The 20,376-nt window shown below is 45.2% G+C and overlaps 1 protein-coding gene across 1 annotated transcript in view; it reads left to right on the plus strand.

The window, feature by feature from the left end:
• The window catches only part of LOC121541623 (transmembrane protein 132D), a 53,756-nt gene extending 35,182 nt beyond the window's left edge, over positions 1-18,574 (plus strand). Inside the window, exons 4-9 of the mRNA XM_041850783.2 lie at positions 2,475-2,655; positions 3,931-4,074; positions 10,703-10,911; positions 13,485-13,782; positions 14,955-15,146; positions 16,335-18,574. Of these exons, the coding sequence (XP_041706717.2) occupies positions 2,475-2,655; positions 3,931-4,074; positions 10,703-10,911; positions 13,485-13,782; positions 14,955-15,146; positions 16,335-17,795 (2,485 nt within the window). The 3' untranslated portion in view covers positions 17,796-18,574. The remainder of the gene's footprint in view (positions 1-2,474; positions 2,656-3,930; positions 4,075-10,702; positions 10,912-13,484; positions 13,783-14,954; positions 15,147-16,334) is intronic.
• The last annotated feature ends 1,802 nt before the right edge of the window (positions 18,575-20,376 follow it).

The raw sequence follows: 20,376 nt of genomic DNA on the forward strand, positions 1-20,376 counted from the left end.
GCAATGCTCTACTTTCCGGCTACCGGATAAAGCACTAAATAAACTTCAGTTAGTGCTAAATACGGCTGCTAGAATCCTGACTAGAACCAAGAAATTCGATCATATTACTCCAGTGCTAGCTTCCCTACACTGGCTTCCTGTTAAGGCAAGGGCTGATTTCAAGGTTTTACTGTTAACCTATAAAGCGTTACATGGGCTTGCTCCTACCTATCTTTCCGAGTTGGTCCTGCCGTACATACCAATACGTACGCTACGGTCACAAGACGCAGGCCTCCTAATTGTCCCTAGAATTTCTAAGCAAACAGCGGGAGGCAGGGCTTTCTCCTATAGATCTCCAATTTTATGGAACAGTTTGCCTACCCATGTGAGAGACGCAGACTCGGTCTCAACCTTTAAGTCTTTACTGAAGACTTATCTCTTCAGTAGGTCATATGATTGAGTGTAGTCTGGCCCAGGAGTGTGAAGGTGAACGGAAAGGCTCTGGAGCAACGAACAGCCCTTGCTGTCTCTGCCAGGCCGGTTCCCCTCTCTCCACTGGGGTTCTCTGCCTCTAACCCTGTTACAGGGGCTGAGTCACTGGCTTGCTGGTGCTCTTTCATGCCGTCCCTAGGAGGGGTGCGTCACTTGAGTGGGTTGAGTTACTGACGTGATCTTCCTGTCTGGGGTGGGTTGGCGCCCCCCCTTGGTTTGTGCTGTGGTGGAGACCTCTGTGGGCTATACTCGGCCTTGTCTCAGGATTGTAAGTTGGTGGTTGAGGATATCCCTCTGGTGGTGCGGGGGCTGTGCTTTGGCAGAGTGGGTGGGGTTATATCCTTCCTGTTTGGCCCTGTCCGGGGGTTTCTTCGGATGGGGCCACAGTGTCTCCGGACCGCTCCTGTCTCAGCCTCCAGTATTTATGCTGCAGTAGTTTATGTGTCGGGGGCTGGGGTTAGTTGGTTATACCTGGAGTACTTCTCCTGTCTTATCCAGTGTCCTGTGTGAATTTAAGTATGCTCTCTCTAATTCTCTCGTTCTCTCTTTCTCTCTGAGAACCTGAGCCCTAGGACCATACGTCAGGACTACCGGGCATGCTGACACCTTGCTGTCCCCAGTCCGCCTGGCCTTGCTGCTATTCCAGTTTCAACTGTTCTGCCTGCGGTTACGAAACCCCTACCTGTCCCAGACCTGCTGTTTTCAACTCTTAATGATCGGCTATGAAAAGCCAACTGAGAGACCTGAGCCCTAGGACCATACGTCGGGACTACCGGCCGTGGTGACTCCTTGCTGTCCCCAGTCCGCCTGGCCTTGCTGCTATTCCAGTTTCAACTGTTCTGCCTGCGGTTATGGAACCCCTACCTGTCCCAGACCTGCTGTTTTCAACTCTTAATGATCGGCTATGAAAAGCCAACTGAGATTTATTCCTGATTATTATTTGACCATGCTTGTCACTTATGAACATTTTTGAACATCTTGGCATGGTTCTGTTATAATCTCCACCCGGCACAGCCAGAAGAGGACTGGCCACCCCTCATAGCCTGGTTCCTCTCTAGGTTTCTTCCTAGGTTTTGGCCTTTCTAGGGAGTTTTTCCTAGCCACCGTGCTTCTACACCTGCATTACTAGCTGTTTGGGGTTTTAGGCTGGGTTTCTGTAAAGCACTTCGAGATATTAGCTGATGTAAGAAGGGCTATATAAAATAAAATTGATTGATTGATTGATCACCGCCTGGTATGGCAACTGCTCGGCCTCCGACCGCAAGGCACTACAGAGGGTAGTGCGTATGGCCCAGTACATCACTGGGGCCAAGCTTCCTGCCATCCAGGACCTCTATACCAGGCGGTGTCAGAGGAAGGCCCTAAAAATTGTCAAAGAGTTCAGCCACCCTAGTCATAGACTGTTCTTTCTGCTACCGCACGGTAAGCGGTACCGGAGCGCCAAGTCTAGGTCCAAAAGGCTTCTTAACAGCTTCTACCCCCAAGCCATAAGACTCCTGAACATCTAATCAAATGGCTACCTGGACTATTTGCATTGTCCCCCCCACCCCAACCACCCCCCATTTACGCTGCTACCACTTTCTGTTTATAATCTATGCATAGTCACTTTAACTCTATCTACATTAACATATTACCTCAATTACCTCGACTAACCTGTGTCCCCGCACATTGACTCTGTACCGGTACCCCCTGTATATAGCCTCGCTACAGTTATTTTACTGCTGCTCTTTAATTATTTGCTTTTTATTTTAAATTTTTTACTAATCCATTTCTTACTCAACACTTTTTTTTCTTAAAACTGCATTGTTGGGGGACTTGTAAGTAAGCATTTCACTGTAAGGTCAACACCTGCATGTAACAGATAACATTTAACTTGATTTGAATGTGCATGTTAGATCTTGTTGATTGCAGCATTCATGTCCATTCATGAGCTGTAAAACATTGAATTGAATGCTTTTGTGAAAATCATTAGGATGCAGGATGTGAATGTAACTCTATTTCAGGATTGTCAGGGGTCTGTTGGAGGTATTGCAGCTTGACTTTGAGACCAAGGAGTTGACTGATCAACAATCAGAGAGCCAGATGATCACATGGCGTTTTGAGACAGGAAACATCAAGGATGTCGGCGTCATGAGGATCTATACCACTCAGAGAGACTACGTGGGCCTGGCACCACTGGTCATGGTAAGGAGTGTGTGTGAGTATGTGTGTGTGTGTGTGCGTGCATGCACGTGTGTGCTCGTGTGCGTGCATGTGTGGCATTTTATGTGTGTGCACGTGTGGCATTTTCTTAGTATACGTGAATGCACCCGTGTGCGTGCACATGTTTGTGTATGCCGGTTTGTATGGCACAGCTTTAGTTGCATTAACAGTAACACCACCACTGTATTCTCCCCGTAGCTTGACTGTGAGTTGAATTAAACTCCCCTGGATGTGCAATTAAGTGTAGGCTGGGTGTTCCATCAATTTACCTCTGTTGTTCTCTCATCGGGTTTGATGTTTTATGGATGCTATAAAGGAACAATAAAGCGTGTGTGTAAATGATTGGGAGAGCCCTGGAGAGGGGATGTCAGGAGGGTGTCAATGTGTTAATTGTTGTACGGCTGAGTGCCAGCTCTCTTGGCCTCTAGCTTTGATAACATCAGGGCTGTTCTGGCCCAGGTCACACTCTCCCTCAGTCAGTGTTAATGAAGTTGACATTCATTGAGAGGATCAAACGGCTCCCATAGGTAGGAATGAACCAACTTTGTAATGAAGCCACAATGCGTATTGCTTTATAAAATGTCTGCCTAAGTACGTACAAAGTACAGATCTGGATTGTCAGAAGACGTTAATACCATCTGACCGGAATCAAGCACACTTCCGTTACATGTTTGTCAGTACTTGACACATTCACAGCAGTGTTTGTGCTACAAATCCCATATGGATTACTTCAGTACAGTAGGTTTGTACCAATAGTAATTTAGGTTTGGGTAACTTTCAGAGGCAGAACTTGCCATTTTTGAATCGCGGTCAACAGCTTTTGTGCTGTGCTGCTGAGTTTAGAACGGCTGACAGGCTGCCCCGCAACATCTGTCTGGTGCTGCAGTTAAATCTACACCAGGCCAGGGCATACAGTCATCAGCCACTGTATCCACCCCTACACCTCCTAGATTAGGAAGACATTTTATTAGAGAGTATCACGGCCAGAAAACTGTTTTGAATCAATGTTCGAAAAGAGGTTATGGAGCTATTAGAGAGATTTTATCAGCCGTAGATCAACGTTGACTTGTCTATTCATGTTGAGAAGTTACACTTAGCAGTTAAACACAATAAACAGTACAAGGAAGTGCGTGTGCATGTGATTGTGTGTGTGCATGCGTGCGTGCATGTGTATGTAAATGCAATTTTTTAAAATGCATTTGTGTGATAATCTGCCTGCCTCACACGGTCACTCTGTCCTGTCTGGCCCCCCTGTAGGACAGTGACGTGCTGAACACAGCTGTTCTGACTGCTAAGAAGGTGTCTGTCCCAGTCAGGACTCTGGCTGTGGAGGCTGACGGCTCTGTCACTGATGTCACCAACTACACCAACTGCAAGTCCACTGACGAAAACGTGCTGAAGGTACAGCATTGGAATCCCTGTTTCAATGTTCACTGTTTCCGTATGTTGCAAGATAACAAAACAACCCTCCTTATGACTATCACATTCAGAATAATTCAGAGACCATACTACAACCATACTAAAAAGCTTGCATGTGGATTTCATGTGATCAGTATTACTAGAGCAGAGGTTGTATAAAAGAGGATCTCGTGGAGCCAAGGCAATGGGACTTTGAGAGCGAGAGAGAGAGAGAGAGAGAGACGAAATTGAGAAATAGATAGATAGAGAGCAAGCAAGGAAATTATATTATAGCCTAACATTTTCCATTGAGGTTACTCACCCGGGCAGGTCTTTTCAAGGTTAGCCCCAGAATGTAGGTTTGTATTTCTGACTCATGAAGAATGTGGATCTTTATCCAGTTTCTTTCATATCACTCTCTCTTCCAGATCAGAGACCCCTCTTAGAGTAAAGCATCTCACGGGGTCAGGGTAAAGGATGATCCCCGAGCATGGATACATTTCTATACACATAAACACAGATACAGTATGATGCCACCCTAGTCATAGACTGTTCTCTCTGCTACTGCATGGCAAGCGGTACCAGAGCACCAAGTCTAGGTCCAAAATGCTTCTTAACTGCTTCTACCCCCAAGCCATAAGACTCCTGAACAGCTAATCAAATGGCTACCCGGACTATTTGCATTGAGATTGGAGTATCTGTCCATAGGACCACTTTAAGCCATATACTCCACAGAGCTGGGCTTTACGGAAGAGTGGCCAGAAAAAAAGCCATGGCTTAAAGAAAAAAATAAGCAAACACGTTTGGTGTTCGCCAAATGCCATGTGGGAGACTCCCCAAACATATGGAAGAAGGCACTCTGGTCAGATGACACTAAAATTGAGCTTTTTGGCCATCAAGGAAAATGCTATGTCTGGCGCAAACCCAACACCTCTCATCACCCTGAGAACACCATCACCACAGTGAAGCATGGTGGTGGCAGCATCATGCTGTGGGGATGTTTTTCATTGAATGATGGATGGTGCTAAATACATGGAAATTATTGAGGGAAACCTGTTTCAGTCTTCCAGAGATTTGAGACTGGGACGGAGGTTCACCTTCCAGCAGGACAATGACCCTAAGCATACTGCTAAAGCAACACTCGGGTGGTTTAAGGGGAAACATTTAAATGTCGTGGAATGGCCTAGTAAAAGCCCAGACCTCAATCCAATTGAGAATCTGTGGTATGACTGGTTTGAGATTGTTTTTTTAATTTTATTTCACCTTTATTTAATCAGGCAAGCCAGTTGAGAACAAGTTCTCATTTACAATTGCGACCTGGCCAAGATAAAGCAAAGCAGTGCGATAAAAACAACAACACAGAGTTACATATGGGGTAAAACAAAACATAAAGCCAAAAATACAACAGAAAATATATATACAGTGTGTGCAAATGTAGCAAGTTATGGAGGTAAGGCAATAAATAGGCTATAGTGCAAAATAATTACAATTAGTATTAACACTGGAAATATATATGTGCAAGAGATGATGTGCAAATAGAGATACTGGGGTGCAAATGAGCAAAATAAATAACAATATGGGGATGAGGTAGTTGGGTGGGCTAATTTCAGATGGGCTGTTTACAGGTGCAGTGATCGGTAAGGTGCTCTGACAACTGATGCTTAAAGTTAGTGAGGGAGATAAGAGTCTCCAGCTTCAGAGATTTTTGCAATTCCTTCCAGTCATTGGCAGCAGAGAACTGGAAGGAAATGGCGGCCAAAGGAGGTGTTGGCTTTGGGGATGACCAGTGAGATATACCTGCTGGAGCGCATACTACGGGTGGGTGTTGCTATGGTGACCAATGAGCTAAGATAAGGCGGGGATTTGCCTAGCAGTGATTTATAGATGGCCTGGAGCCAGTGGGTTTGCCGTCGAATATGTAGTGAGGACCAGCCAACAAGAGCGTACAGGTCACAGTGGTGGGTAGTATATGGGGCTTTGGTGACAAAACGGATGGCACTATGATAGACTACATCCAATTTGCTGAGTAGAGTGTTGGAAGCTATTGTGTAAATGACATCGCCAAAGTCAAGGATCGGTGGGATAGTCAGTTTTACGAGGGCATGTTTGGCAGCATGAGTGAAGGAGGCTTTGTTGCGAAATAGGAAGCCGATTCTAGATTTAACTTTGGATTGGAGATTCTTAATGTGAGTCTGGAAGGAGAGTTTACAGTCTAACCAGACACCTAGGTATTTGTAGTTGTCCACATACTCTAGGTCAGACCCGTCGAGAGTAGTGATTCTAGTCGGGTGGGCGGGTGCCAGCAGCGTTCGATTGAAGAGCATGCATTTAGTTTTACTAGTGTTTAAGAGCAGTTGGAGGCTACTGAAGGAGTGTTGTATGGCATTGAAGCTCGTTTGGAGGTTTGTTAACACAGTGTCCAATGAAGGGCCAGATGTATACAAAATGGTGTCGTCTGCATAGAGGTGGATCTGAGAGTCACCAGCAGCAAGAGTGACATCATTGATATACACAGAGAAAAGAGTCTGCTCAAGAATTGAACCCTGTGGCACCCCCATAGAGACTGCCATAGGTCCAGACAACAGGCCCTCCGATTTGACACATTGAACTCTATCTGAGAAGTAGTTGGTGAACCAGGCGAGGCAGTCATTTGAGAAACCAAGGCTATTTAGTCTGCCAATAAGAATGCAGTGGTTGACAGAGTCGAAAGCCTTGGCCAGGTCGATGAAGACGGCTGCACAGTACTGTCTATTATCGATCGCGGTTATAATATCGTTTAGGACCTTGAGCGTGGCTGAGGTGCACCCATGACCAGCTCGGAAACCGGATTGCATAGCGGAGAAGGTGCGGTGGGATTCGAAATGGTCAGTGATCTGTTTGTTAACTTGGCTTTCAAAAACATTTGAAAGGCAGGGCATGATGGATATAGGTCTGTAACAGTTTGGATCTATAGTGTCACCCCCTTTGAAAAGGGGGTTGACCGCGGCAGCTTTCCAATCTCTGGGGATCTCAGACGTTACGAAAGAGAGGTTGAACAGGCTAGTAATAGGGGTTGCGACAATTTCGGCGGCTAGTTTTAGAAAGAAAGGGTCCAGATTGTCTAGCCCAGATGATTTGTAGGGGTCCAGATTTTGCATCTCTTTCCGAACATCAGCTGTCTGAATTTGTGTGAAGGAGAAGCGGGGGGGGGGGGGCATGGGCAAGTTGTAGAGCTGGTGGCCGGGGTAGTGGTAGCCAGGTGGAAAGCATGGCCAGCCGTAGCAAAATGCTTGTTGAAATTCTCGATTATTGTAGATTTATCGGTGGTGATAGTGTTTCCTAGCCTCAGTGCAGTGGGCAGCTGGGAGGAGGTGCTCTTATTCTCCATGGACTTTACAGTGTCCCAAAACTTTTTGGAGTTAGTGCTACAGGATGCAAATTTCTGTTTGAACGAGTTAGCCTTTGCTTTCCTAACTGCTTGTGTATATTGGTTCCTAACTTCCCTGAAAAGTTGCATATCGCGGGGGCTATTTGATGCTAATGCAGTACGCCACAGGATGTTTTTGTGCTGGTCAAGGGCAGTCAAGTCTGAGGAGAACCAGGGGCTAAATCTGTTCTTAGTTCTGTATTTTTTTGAATGGGGCATGTTTATTTAAGATTGAGAGGACATTTCTTTTAAAGAACAACCAGGCATCCTCTACTGACGGAATGAGATCTATATCCATCCAGGATATCTGGGCCAGGTCAATTAGGAAGGCCTGCTCGCTAAAGTGTTTTAGGGAGCGTTTGACAGTGATGAGGGGTGGTCGTTTGACCGCGGACCCATTATGGACGCAGGCAATAAGGCAGTGATCGCTGAGATCCTGGTTGAAGACAGCGGAGGTGTATTTAGACGGTAAGTTAGTCAGGATGATGTCTAGGAGGGTACCCATGTTTACGGATTTAGGGTTGTACCTGGTAGGTTCGTTGATAATTTGTGTGAGATTGAGGGCATCTAGTTTGGATTGCAGGATGGCTGGGGTGTTAACCATATCCCAATTTAGGTCACCAAGCAGTACGAACTCTGAGGATAAATGGGGGGCAATCAATTCACATATGGTGTCCAGGGCACAGTTGGGGGTTGAGGGGGTTTTTTAGCAAGCGGCAACAGTGAGAGACTTATTTCTGGAAAGGTGGATTTTTAGAAGTAGAAGCTCAAACTGTTTGGGCACAGACCTGGATAGTATGATAGAGCTAGATTGCTGTACACCAGCGGAACCCATCCAACTTGAAGGAGCTGGAGCAGTTTTGCCTTGAAGAATGGGCAAAAATCCCAGTGGCTAGATGTGCCAAGCTTATAGAGACATACCCCAAGAGACTTGCAACTGTAATTGCTGCAAAAGGTAGCTCTATAAAGTATTGACTTTGGGGGGGGTGAATAGTTATGCACGCTCAAGTTTTCTGTTTTTTTGTCTTATTTCTTGTTTGTTTCACAATAAAAATATTTTGCATCTTCAAATGATACAAAACCCCCCAAAAATCCATTTTAATTCCAGGTTGTAAGGCAACAAAATAGGAAAAATGCCAAGGGGGGTGAATACTTTCACAAGCCACTGTACATATTACCTCAATTATCTCATCTAACCTGTGCCCCCAGACATTGACTCTGTACCGGTACCACCTGTACAGTGGGGAAAAAAGTATTTAGTCAGCCACCAATTGTGCATGTTCTCCCACTTAAAAAGATGAGAGAGGCCTGTAATTTTCATCTTAGGTACACGTCAACTATGACAGACAAATTGAGAAGAAAAAAATCCAGAAAATCACATTGTAGGATTTTTTATGAATTTATTTGCAAATTATGGTGGGAAATAAGTATTTGGTCACCTACAAACAAGCAAGATTTCTGGCTCTCACAGACCTGTAACTTCTTCTTTAAGATGCTCCTCTGTCCTCCACTCGTTACCTGTATTAATGGCACCTGTTTGAACTTGTTATCAGTATAAAAGACACCTGTCCACAACCTCAAACAGTCACACTCCAAACTCCACTATGGCCAAGACCAAAGAGCTGTCAAAGGACACCAGAAACAAAATTGTAGACCTGAACCAGGCGGGGAAGACTGAATCTGCAATAGGTAAGCAGCTTGGTTTGAAGAAATCAACTGTGGGAGCAATTATTAGGAAATGGAAGACATACAAAACCACTGATAATCTCCCTCGATCTGGGGCTCCACACAAGATCTCACCCCGTGGGGTCAAAATGATCACAAGAGCGGTGAGCAAAAATCCCAGAACCACACGGGGGGACCTAGTGAATGACCTGCAGAGAGCTGGGACCAAAGTAACAAAGCCTACCATCAGTAACACACTACGCCGCCAGGGACTCAAATCCTGCAGTGGCAGACGTGTCCCCCTGCTTAAGCCAGTCCATGTCCAGGCCCGTCTGAAGTTTGCTAGAGTGCATTTGGATGATCCAGAAGAGGATTGGGAGAATGTCATATGGTCAGATGAAACCAAAATAGAACTTTTTGGTAAAAACTCAACTCGTCGTGTTTGGAGGACAAAGAATGCTGAGTTGCATCCAAAGAACACCATACCTACTGTGAAGCATGGGGGTGGAAACATCATGCTTTGGGGCTGTTTTTCTGCAAAGGGACCAGGACGACTGATCCGTGTAAAGGAAAGAATGAATGGGGCCATGTATCGTGAGATTTTGAGTGAATACCTCCTTCCATCAGCAAGGGCATTGAAGATGAAACGTGGCTGGGTCTTTCAGCATGACAATGATCCCAAACACACCGCCCGGGCAACGAAGGAGTGGCTTCGTAGAAGCATTTCAAGGTCCTGGAGTGGCCTAGCCAGTCTCCAGATCTCAACCCCATAGAAAATCTTTGGAGGGAGTTGAAAGTCTGTGTTGCCCAGCGACAGCCCCAAAACATCACTGCTCTAGAGGAGATCTGCATGGAGGAATGGGCCAAAATACCAGCAACAGTGTGTGAAAACCTTGTGAAGACTTACAGAAAACGTTTGACCTGTGTCATTGCCAACAAAGGGTATATAACAAAGTATTGAGAAACTTTTGTTATTGACCAAATACTTATTTTCCACCATAATTTGCAAATAAATTCATTAAAAATCCTACAATGTGATTTTCTGGATATTTTTTTCTCATTTTGTCTGTCATAGTTGACGTGTACCTATGATGAAAATTACAGGCCTCTCTCATCTTTTTAAGTGGGAGTACTTGCACAATTGGTGGCTGACTAAATACTTTTTTTCCCTACTGTATATAGCCTCGTTACTGTTATTTTATTGTTGCTCTTTAATTTTTTATTTATTTATTATTTTTTTTTTTTTTTTCAAAAATTGTTTAACTTATTGTTAACTTCAGTTTATTTTAGTAAATACTTTCTTAACACTTATTTTTCTTAAAACTGCATTGTTGGTTAAGGGCTTGTAAGTGACAAATACAGTTTTATTTTATTTTATTTGATGGTTCCACATTATGCTCTTTCTCTCTTCTCTCTCTCAGCACATAAATGGATAAGCCTATGTGACTATGGACACAGGGACCTCATATTTGATAGATAGCATGGTCTTGTAGACTTCAGCTTGCTAACCACTTAAATAACTCCACATGAAGAGGATGTGTTCTTTAACTCACCCCCCAGGTGTCGGATCGTTGTGACTATGTGTTTGTGAATGGGAAGGAGACGAGAGGGAGGATGAGGATGGTGCTCAACTTCACCTACAGCTACCTCAGTGCCCAGCTGGAGATGAGTGTGTGGATGCCACGCCTCCCCCTGCTCATCGACGTGGCCGACCCAGAGCTCAGCCAGATCAAGGGCTGGAGGGTCCCGGTGGCCGCTGGCAACAAGAGGTATGGTTTTGTTTACAATAACAACTCTCCACATACCGATGTTGGCAGAGCCTTCGTCTTGGTCAATGCTATTTTAAAGCCATAGTACAAATTGGAAGAGCTGATGCCAAGACCTGCTGCAGCAAGGCTGGAGTTTGACATTCATTACATTTTAAAGAAGGATTTGATCAATTGTGAGTTGCACAAACTTCATAACAAATCATCAAAAGAGCTACTAGTAGTGGCCCACTGCATAGTAACAAAGGATGAAATCAAAGAACATTAAATGTAAGTAGGATTTCACAGAGCTATACCCAGAATCCTAAAGCCCTAAACCACAAAATAGTGTTTGTTTACCAGCCTCATAAACTAGAGCTGTGCTGTTCAGACAGATAGATGAATTCATAAATGCAAGTATGGAATGGAAATCCCCCAGCTTACCAGCCTTGCCTAATGCATATTACAGAGAGACTCTATAATAATAATCTATAATCACATCACTGTTAGTTACATAAGTGTGTTATGCCCTGTAGAATGGACTGTAAAGACTTGCTCTCAGGAAACATGTCAGGAGGGTCTCTCTCAGTACTGAGTGTCGTACCGCTGCCTCAATACAATGACGTGGATGGATGGTTGTGTAGGGTGTTGTTGTTGTTTTTCTCTGGAGGTATCTTAACAAATCAAATCAAATCAAATTGTATTTTCCACATGCGCCGAATACAACACGTGTAGACCTTACAGTGAAATGCTTACTTACAAGCCCTTAACCAACAATGCAGTTTTAAGAAAATAAAGTGTTAAGTAAAGAATAGATAAGTAAAAAATAAGTAAATAGCAGCAGTAAAATAAAATAACAGTACCGAGGCTATATACAGAGGGTACCGGTACACAGTCAATGTCCTGGGGCACCGGTAAGTCGAAGTAATTGAGGTAATATGTACGTGGGTAGAGTTAAAGTGACTATGCATAGATAATAAACAGAGTAGCAGCAGCGTAAAAGAGGGGGTGGGGTGGGGTGGGGTGGGGGGGTCAATGCAAATAGTCTGGGTAGCCATGGTTAGCTGTTCAGGAGTCTTATGGCTTGGGGTAGAAGCTGTTAAGAAGCCTTTTGGACCTAGACTTGACGCTCCGGTACCGTTTGCCGTGCGGTAGCAGAGAGAGCAGTCTATGACTAGGGTGGCTGGAGTCTTTGACAATTTTTAGGGCCTTTCTCTGACACCGCCTGTTATAGAGGTCCTGGATGGCAGGAAGCTTGGCCCCAGTGATGTACGGGCCATACACACTACCCTCTGTAGTGCCTTGCGGTCGGAGGCCGAACAGTTGCCATACCAGGCGGTGATGCAACCAATCAAGATGCTCTCGATGGTGCAGCTGTATAGGATATAGGATCTGGGGACCCATCCCAAATCTTTCCAGTCTCCTGAGGGGGAATAGACTTTGTCGTGCCCTCTTCACGACTGTCTTGGTGTGTTTGGACCATGATAGTTTGTTGGTGATGTGGACACCAAGGAACTTGAATCTCCCAACCTGTTCCACTACAGCCCCGTGGATGAGAATTGGGCGTACTCAGTCCTCTTTTTCTTCCTGTAGTCCACAATCATCTCCTTTGTCTTGATCACGTTGAGGGAGAGGTTGTTATCCTGGCACCACACGGCCAGGTCTCTGACCTCCTCCCTATAGGCTGTCTCATCGTTGTCGGTGATCAGGCCTACCACTGTTGTGTCGTCGGCAAACTTAATGATGGTGTTGGAGTCGTGCCTGGCCATGCAGTCATAGGTGAACAGGGAGTACAGGAGGGGACTGAGCACGCACCCCTGAGGGGCCCCCGTGTTGAGGATCAGCGTGGCAAATGTGTTGTTACCTACCTTTACCACCTGGGGGTGGCCCATCAGGAAGTCCAGGATCCAGTTGCAGAGGGAGGTGTTTAGTCCCAGGGTCCTTAGCTTAGTGATGAGCTTTGAGGGCACTATGGTGTTGAACACTGAGCTGTAGTCAATGAATAGCATTGTCACATAGGTGTTCCTCTTGTCCAGGTGGGAAAGGGCAGTGTGGAGCGCAATAGAGATTGCATCATCTGTGGATCTGTTGGGGCGGTATGGAAATTGGAGTGGGTCTAGGGTTTCTGGGATAATTGTGTTGATGTGAGCCATGACCAGCCTTTCAAAGCACTTCATGGCTGCAGACGTGAGTGCTATGGGTCGGTAGTCATTTAGGCAGGTTATATTAGTGTTCTTGGGCACTTTACTATGGTGGTCTGCTTGAAACATGTTGGTATTACAGACTCAGTCAGGGACATGTTGAAATTGCTAGTGAAGACAGTGAAGACATAGTTATGGGTGGTGTCAGAGCCAGCTACCCAAGCCCATTTTGCATACATCTGTCAGTTCTTGGTTTGAGTATACTTAAGTAATAAGGCCCGAGGGGTTGTGGTGTATGGCCAATATCGTCTCATAAACACACGGGTGGGTGGTTAGGTTTAGCCAATTAGCGTCCAGTATCCAAACTACCCGGTTTACACAATTTATCAAATGTTTAGTCTTCCATTACTCTGGTCATAGCCATACATCCCCTGAGTCTCTGTGTGTGTGTCTCAGGACCAGCTGGGACAGTGAGGAAGAGGAGGAGATGAGGAAGGGCAGGGGCTGCATGCTACAGTACCAACACACTGTGGTCAGGGTGCTCACACCCTTTGTGGCCGAGCCGTCGGACCCAGCTCCAGACCCCATGGCAGGGAAAGTGGGTGGGTCTCTGGAGAGTTTCCTGGGGACAGACTGGCAGGTGGATGTCACCAGGCTGGTGCGTTACACTTTCAGGGTGAGAGACCCAGCTATAGCCAGACTACAGGCTGGGACTGTACTGCAGGGACGTGCTGCAGGGACCACGACTCTACAGGTAATGTGTGTGTGTGTGTTTGTATGTATGTGTGTGTGCGTGTGTGCATGTGTGCTCATGTATACATACAGTTCCTTCAGAAGGTATTCACACCCTTGACTTTTTCCACATTCTGTTGTGTTACAGCCTGCATTTAAAATGGATTAAATTGAGATTTTGTGTCACTGGCCTACACACAGTAACCCATAATGTCAGAGTGGAATTATGTTTTTAGAAATTATTACACATTTTATTAAAAATGTAAAGCTGAAATGTCTTGAGTCAATAATTATTCAAACCCTTTGTTATGGCAAGCCTAAATAAGTTCAGAAGTAAAAATGTGCTTACAAGTCACATAATAAGTTGCATGGACAATAATAGTGTTTAACATTAATTTTGAATGACTACCTCATCTCTGTACCGAACACATACAATTATCTGTAAGGTCCCTCAATGGTGAAGTTATTAATTACACTTTGGATGGTGTATCAGTACAACCAGTCACTACAAAAACAGAGACGTCCTTCCTAACTCAGTTGCCAGAGAGGAAGGAAACCACTCAGGGATTTCACCATGAGGCCAATGGCTGTGATAGGAGAAAACTGAGGATGGATCAACAACATTGTAGTTACTCCACAATACTAACCTAAATGACAGAGTGAAAAGAAGGAAGCCTGTACAGAATACAAATATTCCAAAACATGCATCCTGTTTGCAATAAGGCACTAAAGTAAAACTGCAAAAAATGTGGCAACTTTATGTCCTGAATACAAAGTGTTAGGTTTGGAGGAAATACAACACGTCACTGAGTACCACTCTTCATATTTTCAAGCAGGGTGGTGGCTGCATGATGTTATGGGTATGCAAGGACTAGGGAGTTTTTTAGGATAAAAAAAAAAAAAAAACTGAATAGGGCTAAGCACATGCAAAATCCTAGAGGAAAATCTGGTTCAGTCTGCTTTCGAACAGACACTGGGAGACAAATTCACCTTTCAGCAGGACAATAACCTAAAACACAAGGCCGAATATACACTGCCGTTGCTTACCAAGACGACATTGAATTTTCCTCAGTGGCCTAATTTAATCCCACTTTGTAACGCAACAAAATGTGGAAAAAGTCAAGGGGTGTGAATACTTTCTGAAGGCACTGTATGTGTCTGTGTGTACACTAATGTGTGTGTATGATGTTGCAGGTGATGTCTCCTCTGTCTGACTCGATCCTGGCTGAGCGGATGGTCAGGGTTCTGGATGACAAAGTGAGCGTGACAGAGCTGGGAGTGCAGCTGGTCTCTGGCCTCTCTCTGTCCCTTCAGCTCAGCTCAGGGAGCAACAGGGCCATCGTCGCCATGGCTACCACACAGGAAGTCATGCAGAAACCCAAACAGGTAACTAGCTGTAACATCAAACCTGTATTAAACCTATTATGCAAAATATAGTACTTCCAATATAGTACTTGTTCCAAAGAACAAGCCCCAACACAATGTGCCATTCAGAAGCTGGGGGACTACTAGATGACTAGCAATACTAGAAAAACTGTACCCTCAAAGCCCTTCACAGATATTAGGCAAGAAAATGATCAATTTCACAGTGAATAACAGTAACCTGGTGGTCTAGCAGCATATGGTTTGTCCCTGTGATTTCTGTGTGTGTGAGTTAATGGCGTCCACAGCTCAGGCCTGTGGTACAGTGGCCATGCTGTGCGTCAGGCAGGGAGCACGCACACAGTTTAACAGCTCACACATTAGCTGGGCAGCATGCCCATTCAAAAACACTTCCCAAACTGTGAGCGGGGAAACCATTAGGCAGTAGTCCATACTCCATAGCCAGCATTATGACAGCCCTGTGCTGCCTTGGGGCCTGGCGAACTGCTAGCTTGACCCAGTCAGTACTCAACCTATTAGAACGGAGCTAGCACACATGCCCATTTGTTTCTGTGATTGGCTGTGTTAATGTAAGATTCTGGGCTATGCATAATGTATTTCCCCTCAGAATATGGGCCAGGCATCTTTCTCTAATCATTCTTATCAGCTAACAGCTCTCTGGTTCAATGGTAACTGGACTGAACTTGTGGTGGGGGAAATTATCTACATTGCTCCCTCTGGTGGCTATTGTTAACGGTGTTTATTATGCATCTACTGTATATTGATATTGATCCCCTGTGGTTAAATTTAGTTTCACACCATGATTTGATAGGACTGTGTTGTGTGGTACAATAGCCTCCGAGCTAATTATAAAGAGATTAACAGAGGCAGTTCTTAGATACCGTCAAAAGGAGGGATTATCTAAAATGGCAACCAAACTGACAAAACACTGAAGCAGGAAATTAAATAACTGTAGAATTGTGAACCATTGGGTTGCTTGAGGATCATTTGGAAAGATACAGAATCAGATCAGCTCCTGCTTTACCACCTACTATTATGCATTATCACATTATCTATTTATGAGAGGGAATATTTGGAAATAAATTGATGAACAAAACCTGGGGAGAATATTGATTTCATGATTGCATTGTGTACTACTTTAGAATTTCCCTTGTCCTGTCCTGATCCAGTCTCTGTGTTGTCTCTCTTTAGGAGGCCCTGGTCAGCTGCTGGGTCCAGTTCAGTGACGGCTCAGTGACCCCTCTGGACCTCTTCGACCGCAGCGTCTACTCCCTGACTGTGACTTCATGGGATGAGAGAGTGGCGACTGTGCGCCGGACCCCCCAGTCAGTGTTTGTGGTGGCGGAGGGCGAGGGTCAGGGGGCGCTGGTGAAGGCTGAGCTGAGGATCTGTGAGGAGTGCCAGAAGTCCAAGAGAAAGAGCAAGCTGGTGGTGGGCAACGGGCTTCTCAGGGTCACTTTCCAGATGGGCAGCAGGCCGGATGGAGGGGGCACTGGTGGGGGTGTTGCTGACTCTGGCAATGATGGTTCAGAGTCAGGGGGAAAGCCTGTTGTGACATCACCACGGGAGCCCAAACCAGTCATGACATCACAATGGGAGCCTGAGCGTGTTGTGACCTCACCACGGGCTCTAACTGAGGGGGACGAAGACAGACGCTCATTCAGGAGCACTGTGCCAGACCTCCAGGAGACCACCATGACTGATGTCACCACATCACCTAGCAGGGCTCAGGAAGTGACTGGAGGTGGCATCTCTACCATCAGCAGCACCACTACCAACACTGACAATAGTACCACCACCATGGGCAAACTTGGCACGGACAAACCTCTGGTGACTGGCAGACCTGGCAGGGATAGAACCCTGGGAAGAGGACAGGGGCTGAGGAGAGACTGGGGGAACCTGGTGGAAAACCCCAACCAGAAGAAAGAGACGCCAAAAGCAGAGGCACCACCCCAGAAAGAGCAGCCCAAGCAGTCCAAGCCACCGCAGGTGGTGGAAAGTGACCTGGTGAGGACATTTAGATCCATGTCAGACCTGGAGATCGGTATCGTCGCCCTGGTGGGAGTCTCCGTGGTGGCCATCCTGGCCTTCCTGCTAAACTGCACCTCCTATAACCTCTGCTTCCGGGGCCACAAGACCCCCGTCCAGGGCAACCCAGATCCCAAAAGCCCTAAGGAGCAGAGGAATGACTGGGTGTCACTGGGGACCACCACAGGTCCCCAGGTCTCCATCCTCAAACGGGAGAACCACCGCTCTACGGAATCCCACCGCAGCCTGCAGAGACAATGCTCCACAGATAGCCACCGGGCCCTGGAGAGCAGTCTGAGTATCAGTGCTATCCCAGAGAGGACAGCCACCCTGGGCAGGAGGACCAGCTCCCAGCAGGTCCCCACCCTGGACCCCATTGCCCAGCGTTCAGCCACCCTCCTAGCCAAGCCCACCTGCAGCGATCCCCTCCACTCCCCCACCAGCAAGAGAAACCAGGTCCAGTTCACCACCTTCACCACGCTGGACATTAAGCACCTGGCTGCCCTGAAGAGGAACGAAGTGGACTTTAACTGGCCCAGTCAGGCTGGGGAAGCTGGGGAGCCTCAGGGGCCCTTACCTGACATGCCATGGCCTGTAGTCAGGCCCCTGGGCGAGCCACAGTGAGACTCCACATGGGTTGTGGGTGTGTGTGTGTGCATTTGTGTTTTCTGAACCTGTTTAAGTGGTTAAACTGTATAAGTAGAGTATACACAGAATAATGGGTGTGCGGACACTGTCATTCCAGTATGTCACACACATTATGTAACACACATGACCAAATTACACACATGACCAAATTACCAAATTAATGACCAGACCTCATTAATATGGGATGGTGAAAATAGTTTGTGTATGGTTATAAATGTAAAAATGGTATATTTCTACAGATTATTGTTTACACATCTCTAACTGTTTAAATGCAGTTTAATACTGTTTCATTTCCTTTCACTTTTATATATTTGTATGGCTCCTCCACAAAATAGCTTCAGATTTCACTTTGTACCAGTTGTCAGGGTAATTGCAATATGAAAGACATTATTTGTAGGTGGTTATATGCTTTCCAGCCTTTGTGTAGGATTCCTCAACAAAATAGCTTTAGAGTTTGTACAATTTGTCAGAGAAAATGCAATATTTATTAATATTATTGGAAAATGATTTGATAAAGACCACCCTTTTGAATGGATATTTATTCAAATTGAATGTGCTATGCAAACACAGTTCATGTAGAGTTTGAATGGAATATTTGCACCAACAGAACAATGAAGTTACCTCTGCTACAAGAATTATCTTGGGGGAAAGAGTTCTTCCATAAAAAAAGGAAAAAAAAGTATAATCTTGTCCTCAATACAGAGCAATATATTTTAAAAGAGGGGATTATTTAATGTTTAAATGAAGACGAATGATGTGCAATGCTGGGGGGTTAGGTTGACATTTGATGTTCAATTCCTATGAGATTTACCAATAAATTATTAAATTAAGGACAAAATTGATGCTTTGGGAGTAGAATTTAATCAGTATTGTCTTCCACCATTATTCCTTTTTATTTAAAACAATGTGATTATTTTTATATTCAAAACACATAATGATGGGTGAAATTGTCCAAAATATTTTTTCTTTATTACTATGTAAACCAATGGAAATTGTGAGATTCCCTGAGCTTTGGTTTGTCTCTCTATGTCGTGTGGCATACAGTACAGTATGTGAGTGGCATCACAAAAGTGCGTCTTGCTGCAGAGGTCCCCTACTCTACGTGGCCTGTGAACTGAAGGGACTTTTCACGCCACTTCGATACAAAGTGATTTTCATAGCAGGTTAGGAGAGCATTTTCGCTAATCATTTTCCTAACCTTAACCTCCGTCTCCTAAGCTGCTACGTTAATTATCCTAACCAGCTGCGTAAGTTCTCCTAACCTATTATGAAAATGTAACTTCGAAGTGGCGTAGAAGTGTTGCCCGTTAACTGAAGTCACCCACTGAATGAGGTCCACTTTGACTGCTAGGAGTAAATGAGAGAGAGAGAGTGAATGAGTGAGTGAGAGAGGAAGAGGGCAAGAGAGAGATCTCCCTTTTGCTTATTGCGATAGCGCCAACACACTCCTGAGGAAATGCTGTTTTCTATCTTCTGCTGAGGTACACATGTGATAACTCCCTGGCTCCCTCTCTAAGGTGTAACCGTGGCGACACATCTCTAAATTACATTTCAGCAGTAAAAAACCTGTACAGGCTTAAACTAACCCAGATAATCTGATGTGCTGAACCTCAAACTGACAGCAGAGGATTTGACAGCATGTGTCATTTCCTGCTGTAGGGGGGGACAGATTTCAAATGTTGATAAAGGCCATTTAATAACTTTTCCCCAAATTCTCTCCCTCTACACGTCCAGCATGTTTGCTATGGAGGTAGACTCTCTCCCCTTCAGATGGTTTATCTTTCTTACAGGAGCTGGAGAGTTAAATACACGTTCACCTCCGACAACTCCCATGAATCTCTGCAGTGTCTCTGACAACAAAATTACTGTAAGAAGAGATTACATCTACTGACATTAAAGTGTAAAGTCAAATATTAATGACTATACTGAGTATCAAATAAAAAGAATATATATACACTGCTCAAGAAAATAAAGGGAACACTTAAACAACACATCCTAGATCTGAATGAACGAAATAATCGTATTAAATACTTTTGTCTTTACATAGTTGAATGTGCTGACAACAAAATCACACACAAATTATCAATGGAAATCAAATGTATCAAACCATGGAGGTCTGGATTTGGAGTCACCCTCAAAATTAAAGTGGAAAACCACACTACAGGCTGATCCAACTTTGATGTAATGTCCTTAAAACAAGTCAAAATGAGGCTCAGTAGTGTGTGTGGCCTCCACGTGCCTGTATGACCTCCCTACAACGCCTGGGCATGCTCCTGATGAGGTGGCGGATGGTCTCCTGAGGGATCTCCTCCCAGACCTGGACTAAAGCATCCGCCAACTCCTGGACAGTCTGTGGTGCAACGTGGCATTGGTGGATGGAGCGAGACATGATGTCCCAGATGTGCTCAATTGGATTCAGGTCTGGGGAACGGGCGGGCCAGTCCATAGCATCAATGCCTTCCTCTTGCAGGAACTGCTGACACACTCCAGCCACATGAGGTCTAGCATTGTCTTGCATTAGGAGGAACCCAGGGCCAACCGCACCAGCATATGGTCT

This window comes from Coregonus clupeaformis, chromosome 27 (assembly GCF_020615455.1).
Source record: "Coregonus clupeaformis isolate EN_2021a chromosome 27, ASM2061545v1, whole genome shotgun sequence".
Lineage (NCBI taxonomy): Eukaryota > Metazoa > Chordata > Actinopteri > Salmoniformes > Salmonidae > Coregonus > Coregonus clupeaformis.